Source organism: Numenius arquata, chromosome 20, assembly GCF_964106895.1.
Source record: "Numenius arquata chromosome 20, bNumArq3.hap1.1, whole genome shotgun sequence".
NCBI classification, from domain to species: Eukaryota; Metazoa; Chordata; class Aves; order Charadriiformes; family Scolopacidae; genus Numenius; species Numenius arquata.
Genome location: NC_133595.1, coordinates 6,002,429 through 6,012,961, shown reverse-complemented (window position 1 = coordinate 6,012,961; position 10,533 = coordinate 6,002,429). Strand labels below are relative to the sequence as shown.

At 38.1% G+C, this 10,533-nt stretch overlaps 1 protein-coding gene across 1 annotated transcript; it reads right to left on the bottom strand.

Moving 5' to 3' along the window:
• Positions 1-374: 374 nt before the first annotated feature.
• On the bottom strand, positions 375-9,875 carry C20H1orf159 (chromosome 20 C1orf159 homolog). The gene is made up of 8 exons (XM_074161451.1): positions 9,804-9,875; positions 7,817-7,892; positions 5,735-5,839; positions 4,766-4,831; positions 3,898-4,032; positions 1,710-1,735; positions 1,344-1,374; positions 375-472 (listed from the first exon to the last, which is right to left on the bottom strand). The coding sequence occupies exons 1-8, from the start codon at positions 9,873-9,875 to the stop codon at positions 375-377; spliced, it is 609 nt and encodes a 202-aa protein (XP_074017552.1).
• Between the last annotated feature and the right edge of the window lie 658 nt (positions 9,876-10,533).

Genomic DNA, 10,533 nt, shown 5'->3' with positions numbered 1-10,533 from the left:
AGACATTCAGCTCTGGGGACACAGAACACATCACAACACAGGAAGAAGAACTTGCCAAAACCGAAAGTGTACCAAAGAAAGGTAGATTCTTTAAAGATTTTAAACACAGCTTCTGTAGGAGAGAAATGAAACCACAGAGCTGGAATAGTGCATTTCAAAGACCACCAAAGCAGTTCACCGAACTGGATGTAGCCTGATCAGTATCTTTGCATGAGTTCACTTCTCTGTTAACATTTGGCACAAACCCTTTGACACAGTAATTGGACTTCCATTTAGGTCAGCTGCTTGCGATGTTTTCCTGGCACTTCAGTGGATTCAGAAAAAGTTTCTTCGACACTGTGTACACTTATAAAGTCCTCAGTCAAGAATGAAGGCTAAACATTGCTGACCCTGGTTTCGGAAGAAGAGATCATAGCAGCAGATGCAGACGTCACTAGTGACCGTTCTCGTCTGACATATCGTGGCTTCCGAACTGAAAGGGTGGGCACAGAAACATCATTAGCACCTGCCGTATAAGCATGTCTTTATCAATAATTCATAACACCACATGCCATCCAACAATTCCTGAGTGACCAAAGTCATTCTGGACCTTAAAAGAAATCAAACCAAATCCAAAACACAAAAAACCCTATGTAGAGCTGACATAGCACAAGTCCACAAATAAACTTTTATGAAAAATCAGGGAGGAAAATTGAGACAACCTGAATAGATGAAGTCTTCCCCAATGAATAAGTTTCTGCCTGATTTTCACACATATTAAAACCCCACCTTGCCAAAGCAAGCCCACCTACAAACACACCACATACACACAAAACAGTATATTCCAAACAGTCTGTGTTATTTGTTTCAAGAAGCTGATAAGCTTCAAATCAGCAAGCCTGAAAACGAGCCAACCTAACATTGGCAAGAAGATTCTAATCTGAAACCTGAAAATAGGTCCCAGACTGAATAATTTATTTTTGAGCACTTCTGAAAAAATACTGCATCTAATTGCAAGACTTCTCTATTAGGATAGAGAAGTCAAAGATCTATTTTAGGAGCTGTCAAAGATCTATTTTAACACAAAGTACTCCATCAATACTGTATGCCTACATTAATTAAAGCAATAAATCCTACCAAAAAGGTCTACTAGAAAGATTTCATTGGATTTCTGTCCCCTCAAGAGATTTCCACACTTCTATACCAGGCTTTAAAGGTAACTGTTTTGACTTGCTGTGTGTTCTTAGTGTATCCACTTTGAGATAGTTCGCCTGCTTTTCAATTACGACATGCATTCAAAGGAATGAATTCAAAGCCAACAGGTAAATATTTGCAGCAGCATGACCCAGAGAAGAGTTCCTCACCTGAAGAAGCTGGGGGAGGTATCATGGATGCCTGCATAACAGAAGAATGATCATGTCAAACAAAGCACCTTTTGTCTTCATAGTCTTTCATTAAAAATATATAGGAACATTTAGGGTTCCAATAATATTTACTGTGCACACCGTCTTTCTTGGAGAAAGTAACTCAATAGAACCCACACGGTCAGCATTCATCTTTCATCTTTTTTTCCAGTTTGGACAAAGAACTCCAAAACATCTTTTATTTTTATTTCAGTCTCTCATACATCAGATTAAGTAGCTCCTTAATGAACTGTTAAAACTATAAGTTATTGTTTACGTGATGGTTTATGCTTGCTTGTTCCTATTGGAAGGACAGAATTTACTTACTGTTTCACTAGGCTGGAGAACAGATGCTAAAAGAGAGAGAAAGAGAGAGACTAACCATCATTATTCTAGAAGGCTAGAACTGCTAGTTTTCTAAAAATACATGCATGCAACAGAATAGTTCTATTGTTAAAAAAAAATAATATCATTTTGTCACAAAGACTACCAAAACAGATCAGAACATTCAGAAATGCCATTAGTAGAACACATTGCCTGTAGGACTCTTTTCAAGATTAGAGATAAAGGGTTGCAAAGGTCTCCAAGAATGACTTATTTTGCTCTCAAAGAAGGGAGCCACAGCAGTATCTCTTTAATATAAAGAAGCTTCAGTAGGAAAAATAGTACTTTGAGTCAACCAGCAGAAAAAGACAGTACAAACAGAAAAAAAAAAAAACCCTGCACAATTGAGCAGTGAAAGATGCAACACTTTTATACAAGTGGTCGCTGCCTTTACTGGCCACATGACAATCACCATCCAGACAGAATGAAAGGTATAAGAAGCCAGAGAAATGTTTCTAATGCTTCTCCTTCAACGAAGGACACCAATGCTTTAGCCTGCTGGACCGGAGTGAACATCAGTACAAAACGTGCAGCAGTATCACTGAAGCCTCAACAGAGGTCTGATGTCCTGCCAGCTTAGAAATGTCATAGCACAAAAGCTCTCGACCCACTTAAAAACTGAAGGAGAATCTTGTATTAGACTAAATTTACTTGAAGACACATGCAAAAGCAACACAGAGGTTTTAGTATGGCAGTTGTGATTAGGATACTAGCAGTTCCTGTGGCACTGATCAGTTTAGACCTTAGGTAGCTTCTGTTGTATAGTTTTACAGGAAATGATACCACAAAGAGTGGAAATGTGATATTCGTGAAGTTACCATGATTAGATACAACATTCTTAGCCAAACAATGGAATCGTATCTCTCTACCCACCCCCTTCTTTTTCTCTTTTTAAGCTTATTTCTGTTATGACAGTCTAGCTTGAGCTTAGTCCTGTAAGACATGAATGAAAATAACAGGAGTTCTATTTGTTTAGCAGATTAACGAGTAAACAGCTTGCTTTCAACAGAAGGAGCTCTAACACAGCAAATGCTGTGCTAGAGGTTGTCATGGGAATCATTCGAAGCGACTGCATCGAAGTGGCAAGACAGAGACTCATAGATCAGCCCCAGTTTCGCACAAACACTGGGCAAAACGGAGACATCACCTTCCACATAGTTTGCTCACCACCTCCCAGAAATTGAAGACCATAGAACAACTTCACAAAAACCCGAAGCATCTGAAAGAGCCAGATGTCTCCATAAAGTCATGGTGCCCTATGGCTAAGCACATCCCAGGTGTTCTTTCCCTAGCTTTTCTGGAATCACTTTGGCATGAAGTCAGGTCACTGCATCTTAGTTACATGGCTTCATTTCTCAGTAACAGGAATGGCAGAAATAAACAATAAATTTCAGTATAAAAAGAAAATTCAAGGGGTATTTGCTTTAAAAAAAAAAATAAACAAAGTCAGGCAGTTAGGTCTTCCAAGACCCAGTAAATCCTGCATTTAGAGGGCAAACACAGTGAATGAGTAGTGCAATAATGAGGAATCTCAAATTCCATTCCCTTTCTCCTGCTGCTGACACGTCCATGCTAAGTACACTGCCATTTAGTATTACAGTTCCTTCTCGCTAAACCAGGAATAAACAACTGCTTTTGTAAGGCCTTATAGATGTCTGGTATTTTGTGTTCTGAAATAAACAAGTATTATTAAGTTCTATAATAATGCCTTCTGTGGAAAACGCACTGACTGATTTCCTCCCCCTTTTTGAAATCAGATATCTAATACTCAGCGACAACTAACATCGATATCTAAATACTCAGTGGCAACTAACATCAAGTATTGTACCCTGGCAAATCTTTGAAAGCTACAAAAACCAGTAGCTGGGTTAGTGAGAGATGCTGTGTAATATGCACCTAAGCACACTTAGATGGAGAACAGCCCTCTGCCCTGCCATGAACACACGATGCTGTAAACACATAGCAGGAGAAAATTTTTAATTAGTTGGCATTGCTTTGGATGATCAAAAGAGAGAGCAGTAACTATATGAAGTCAGAACACTGACATGAAGAAATGTTAAAGGTTTTAAATTAAGAAACTGAGCAAAGGCCAAAACTTCAGAGATTAAGTAGAAAATTAGAAGCATTTTACCTTTGTTCCTTCTGTAGAAAACATTAGGAAGTTTATTGGCACGTTTGAGGTAGAAGAAAGAAGCAACAGACAGAATCAGGAATAAACTGATGAAAAATGTCCCTAAGATGAGAGAGGCTGCCACTTCCGGGCCCCCTGCACAAAAACAAAATATGGAAGAGAGAGAGAGGAAAAAAAAAAAAAAAGACTATTATTCACTAGAAATCTCTTCTAATAGAAGGGTTAAACAAAAGAAAGACCAACTTCCTGATGTTCATAGGAGAAAAAAAAAAGTGATTTTTTCAAAATACAGACAGATCTCACTGAAAATTTGCAAAGATCTTCGAATACTCATTTCATTATACGAACAACTCCCCCAGTCCCGCCTGCCACACGTCAGTAAAGCCTTAGCCTCTACTCTCCTGAGGATAGCCACAAAATTTCAATCCATCATTATGTTTCTTTTCATAGAATCATAGAATTCTATCTTTTATATAACTTTCAAAGCCACTTCTTTCTTACAGAGGTGTTACATGTTGTCTCATCCCTAAAAACCAAAACCCTCACAGCATAAAGATCAAAACTCAAGTTATGGGGTTTCATAAATAACCAGCTCAACCAGTACCAGAAAATCACTTCAAGATCATTAGGACAAGATGGAAGAACCATTCAGTAAAATACAGTTACCTCAAAATTCAGCTCTAAGACTTATATAAGATTCTTGTTGAGAACAAGTGAGAAAAAGTAAAAATGGCTAAACCTTGAGAATAAAACCTATATTAGAGAAAAACATATTTTACAACTGGTTTCAAATGGCATGTCGTGAAGGGGCTGGTACGCATTGAATAATCACAAAGCCTGCACTCAATAGTTGTTTCCATTTACTCACCGATGTTATGTATGAAAGGAGTTACGGTGCTTATATTCATTTGGAAATTCATTCCTCTGATACCAGCTGTAATGAAAGAGAATTTTTTAAAGTAACATCTGACACAAAATACAGATTTGTTGAAAATCTTAGTAAAAGGCTATTATACTTGTCAACATTTATTTGAAATTCTGTAAGAACCCTGATTTCTCCTGTGAAAAATTCATACTTTGTCACCTTTAAGTATTTAAAAAAATGGAAGCAAACAAACATCACCACAATTTGTACAAAAAGAAAATAATTCACTGGTGCATTTCCCAGAAACTTAGATCAAGTTTCTCATCTCTTTCATTACAAATATTTACAAGGAATTGAATGGTTCTCACCTCTCAAATGAAGCACATGTACAAAATGAATCTAACCTCCTCTAACCTTAATATAGATTTTTTTCAAGGAACTCAAGTACAGTCTGAGCTATTTTGTGCTCTGGAGAAGTCCCCAGCAAACGCCCACAGCAAATGCCTTTTTCTTACAGAAGAGATTAAAACAGTCACAAAATTCAGCATTCACTGTCTGTTTGATACAGGTCCTACCCTGTAAGTTTAATCATTTTGATGTTTAGGACTTTGCTTTTTTATTTTAAGAACTTATATTGGTCAGAATGATTTTATTATTTTTTTTAATGTTGCATTTGGTTAGGTCCTTTAATACATAGCAAGATTTTCATTCTCCCCTCCTCCTCCTAGACTGTGGGAATGGTTCCACAGCACTCTACACAGTTTCTACACACTAAACTTCAAAGTTCCCATAGGTTATGTGGGACATTCAAAAGCTCAAAGTAATATTAGGACTCTGGAAAAGGTTGAAGTTTTACGTGGGAGGGAATTAAAAAAAAAAATCTGCAACATTTGATGCCTTCTTAGACCACAGAAGAAGAGATCTCAGTACCAAAAAACACCCATTAAAATAAAGAGATGGTAAATGACTCACTATTTCTGCATTCAGTCAGGTTGTAAACAGATGAAACAGGGAGGGTTTCATTTTTGCATTTAATGCAGCTGCTACTACCATCCTCATTCCATCGTCTGTAACAACCTGCACAAGAATAAGATGTACAGAGGTTTGAAAACAATAAAAGTGTCACTGGAGAGATTTCCCAGTCTTCAGAAAGAGGTAACGACAACAGAAATTCCCCGTTTCATCTACTGGTTACAAACATCTCCTGCTTCCTCTTACGTTACACAAGTTAAGAGGTTTCATTTCAAAGTGTTTATTCCAGGAAAGACATAACCTTTCAAGGGTCAAAAAGGAGAAAGAGCAAACAAATCCCAGAGTTTCAACATAGCACCATTCACCACTTCACATGTTTTAGTTTGGAGAAAAATGCCAAGTGTCTAACAACCTGTAACTATCGTCAACAATACTAAAAAAGAAGCAGAATTTTACCATTTGTTTTCACACTGCTGAAATAAAATTTAATGCCATTTCAATATATAGCATTGAAAATAGAAGGAGGCAGGGACAAAGATGCTAAGAACCAGAAAAAGTGTACTTGGATGAAAAAAGATGCTGGCATCCCTACAGTCAATCACTTGAAGCATGGCAAGCTAAAAATACAAATACTGTCATAATACAGCCTTTTTCCCATGCCTCAGTCCTCTCAAGTATTGTACTATTTGTTTCACTTTAAGAACCCCCCAAGCCTGTTTAAACTATTCTGTGACAGATGGTGAGTGTTTTATATCAGTCACCCTACCATGCAGGCTGGAAACTGATTAAACTTTCATCTTGGCCTTTGTCTTCCACGCTCAAATCTCTCTATTTATGTTTAAATGCACATACTGCTATGCCTTTGTTAAGAAAAAAAAAAAAATTAGGGCACATCTTCAATAACAACTTCATTTAATACAATAAAGCCACGGTGGTTTCACTTGAGGCTTAGACTTGAGACATGAAGATTAGAAGTATATTCCTACTAGATCATATTACAGTGTACATTTAAAGGAAAAAAAACTTACTGTGCTGGCTAAAATCCAGTTCTATAGAGCCTTGAGCCAAACTGGTATCAATTATCCCATAAAGCAAACCATTAGTAAGGTGCTGATTTGAAAACAGCTCTGCCACTACATTTTCCTTAGAGAGAAGCAGCACATTTGATGCCCACAGTAATAAATTACATCTGACATTTAATCTAAACACAAACAGACCCAATGTAAGGGCAAAGACTTTCTACAGCAGTAGGAAGGAAGCATCAAAGCACTTGTCTGACACCAAAGATATTGGTGGATTATCAGTTTACAATAAGATTTAAGAGAACGCAATCCTGTAACTTGGAGACAATTGTTCATACCACATCTAAGATCATTTAGAAGCAGAAATGAATGCACTAAATGAAGCAACAGTTAGAGAAGCTAACAAAGCAGTGAAAACAGACAGGCTTAAAATGCTTTAACAACCACCACAAAGAAATGACTGAACCCAGAAGCAGACCCAAATTTTGAAGCCACTAATTCTCTTGTTACTATGGGCTCTGAAGCCATTTTCCTGCTTTTACTCTCTGGTTTTAAATAAAATGGCATTAAAAAAACCCACAACTAACCACCCTTTTGCTACTTCTGGAGAGTGACTAAAGAAGTTTTTAACTTCATTTAGAAGAAAACAACTCTACATATATGGCACAAGGAAAAATGAGGCATTCTCTGCTAACAAGACAATATGGAAATTATTCTTAATGCTCCCTTAGATATGCATTACAGCATTTTTGGTTTTTATGCTCATTAAATAGGCTTTTAGGGCTTCTAAGCATTTACAATAACTCTTACATAATCCAACTGCACACTAAATAAAAAAGATAAAGAATAACCTTATTAATAGTTGTCTATTCTCCTTACTATGCAAGAAGAACATTTGTGAGTCATAAGAAGCATTATCTTGTGTATAAAGAGGAAGAAAGACTTCAACATGTACATGCACTAATTATTTTGTTTTCACTCCCCAGTTAATCAGCTGCTGTATTTTGGTGTTAACTGTCAAAAACAATCTGGAATTTTATTAAACAGTGACACACTTTACCTGGACTGCATTGGTTGGTTACTGCACAGGAACTGTTTGAATCCAACATATCCACACAGCATTCTGTTTCTGAAACCTAAGAAAAGAAATTACATTACATTTCACACAGTTCTAGAGTTTACTAAAATGCTTCAACAACAACAATCTACAGAGAACATAGAGGAATAAGCAGTAACTTCTGTTAAAATTAGCTGTAACTTCTTATTTTTGCATTAAGCAACCTTACAAGGAGAGAACAAGCTAGAAGCACCATCAAGCTGATTTTGACCTGGCAGCTGCTCCCCAAACTAACACTTTGAGGACAAATGCACACTCTGCTGTTGACATTGGACAAAGCCTCAAAAAACGGCTTAAGAAATATACTTGCTAAATTCTTCGGTGAAGCATGGTTCAGAGGAGTTATCCTTCATAGAATCACAGAATGGTTAGAGTTGGAAGAGACCTTAAAGATCATCAAGTTCCAACCCCCTGCCCTGGGCAGGGACACCTCCCACCAGACCAGGTTGCTCAAAGCCCCATCCAGTCTGGCCTTGAACCCCTCCAGGGATGGGGCAGCCACAGCTTCCCTGGGCAACCTGGGCCAGGGTCTCACCACCCTCACAGTAAAGAATTTCTTTCTAGTACCTAATCTGAATCTCCCCTCTTTCAATTTAAAACCATTACCCTTCGTCCTGTCGCTACACTTCCTGACAAAGAGTCCCTCTCCAGCTCTCCTGTAGGCTCCCTTCAGATACTGGAAGGGGCTCTAAGGTCTCCCTGGAGCCTTCTCTTCTCCAGGCTGAAGTGCTCCTTCCCACAGCACCACACAAATGCCCTAACAGTTTTGGTATGAAATACTATTAACAGAATGACTGGCAAACCCCAGTTTTCACTGAATGCCCATATTGCAAGAGACGATAACATCTCTATTCCGTGGAGCAATCCAGCAGAACTACAAAAGCTTCTTCCTTAAATAGTTAATAGAATAACTTCACGTATCCTGAAGGCACATAGTTTATTTTTATTTTTTGTTTATATAAAAGCCAGTTTCAAAGTTATTTACAAATTACAAGCTGTGACATAAGCTTAGAGATAAAAGGTTATTAGAAGCTCTATGGTTCTTTAGATAAATATTAGTAACATCCCATATAGACTTGGGTATATCCACCCTCTGAACCTGTACAAAAAAGAATAAGCCATAAAACTCCCACATCTTTTGAAGTTTTGCAGGTACATTCCCCTAAAGTATAGGGTAAGTCAAATCAGTTTTAAAAAGGGATGAAGTATTCTCAGTCAAAAGTAACAAGACCTGATCTATATTCAGCCACAGAAGTAACTTAAACATACCTAACATGTAACAGCCAGTATTATTCTGCTTATCAGGGAACACTATCAAATCCAGGGATTACGAAGATGAAAGCTATCAGGAGAAATGGTTGGGAGTGTCAAAACTGAAATTAGTGGGCTGACTTCACACTGTTAGCACATCATGGGGAGGTAGACTACAGTAAAGAACCAGAAGATCTACAGATAACACAGTTAAGACCAGTTTCTTGAAAAGTTTTGTTGGCCAAACTCTCCTGCAGTCAGGATTTTATACTCTGACCCTTTTCTGCGACTTGAAGCAGTGTCTGCTTCAGAGCTTCTCAGTCATTTGAAAAGTTAACTTTTGGGCATCCATGTTTAGGATTGTTTGTAATTAAACTGCCAAGCAGCTTGAAAAGTGGTTTTTTGATCATCAGGGTGCTTTTTCCACACGGTGTGAGGTGTTATCAGTTGCATCCCTGCAAGCCTACAAGCACATGACTAGGAAAAACTCAATGCTTTACTAGGCAATCAGCCATCATAGCAAACTGACCCACTGCTAAGTTTCAGTTAATGACTGCTAGCAGTATAGATAATTTCTGTTGAATTAGAAAACCTTCTATAAACTGCAATGTAAGAGGAAAATAGTCTGATCCGTCCGTTTTTATAGCACCTAGCATGACAAAAAACATGATGTACCTACCGAACTTTCAGTAGATTTGCTGGCAACTTCTGCTACGAGTCTAGTTAAGAGAAGGACATATGGCACCTCCATGCCCAGGAAAGACACCTGTCTAAATAAAAACAGGGAAAGAAATTGGAATGTTTTATTAATGACAGAGAAGTTTTGCTTTCCCTTTGTTAAGGAACTTTTGCCAACACATTCCTTTTATTTGAATGCAAAGTCCTTTAAATTAAATATGCTGGGGGCGATGACTTACCTTGGTTCAAGATACAAATTTGAGACATTCAGTATTTTCCCTCCAGCTGCAAAGGGGCAGGTTTCTGGCTATGGCAGACTGTGGTTGCTAAGAAACAAGGAGCCTTATCAGTCTGCTCCAAACTGGGCCATGCAGAGACTGTTCCACACCCAGGATCTAAAAATCAATGTGATTGCAATAGAACAGTTACCGCCTGGCACCACCACTGATAAGCCTCCCCACGGTTACAGGCTCCTCTGGCAGCAGCATTGAGCTGTGATGGATTTGTATCAGGACAGAGAGGACACGCCACTCTGAAAAGGCAATACCGCAATTAATTTCTCCCATGACAGCACAGTCATGAAGCATTAATGAAGTCTGTCTGCTAATAAGTAGTATTTCTCAATTGCCTGAGAACAGACTTTCTCAGCGTGGAACAGAATATTGCGGACAGTCTGCTACAAGCCTTGGGTTTTTTTTCCCCTTCCACTTTTGCCATATAATTCCACACAT

Excerpts from the sequence above, each read along its gene's own strand:
- C20H1orf159 (XM_074161451.1), bottom strand. The coding sequence starts at position 9,875 with ATGGAGGTGCCATATGTCCTTCTCTTAACTAGACTCGTAGCAGAAGTT. Across the intron at positions 4,832-5,734 it reads CCTGACTGAATGCAGAAATA|CTGGTATCAGAGGAATGAAT; the intron begins GTGAGTCATTTA and ends CTTTCATTACAG. Across the intron at positions 1,375-1,709 it reads TTCTCCAGCCTAGTGAAACA|GCATCCATGATACCTCCCCC; the intron begins GTAAGTAAATTC and ends TCTGTTATGCAG.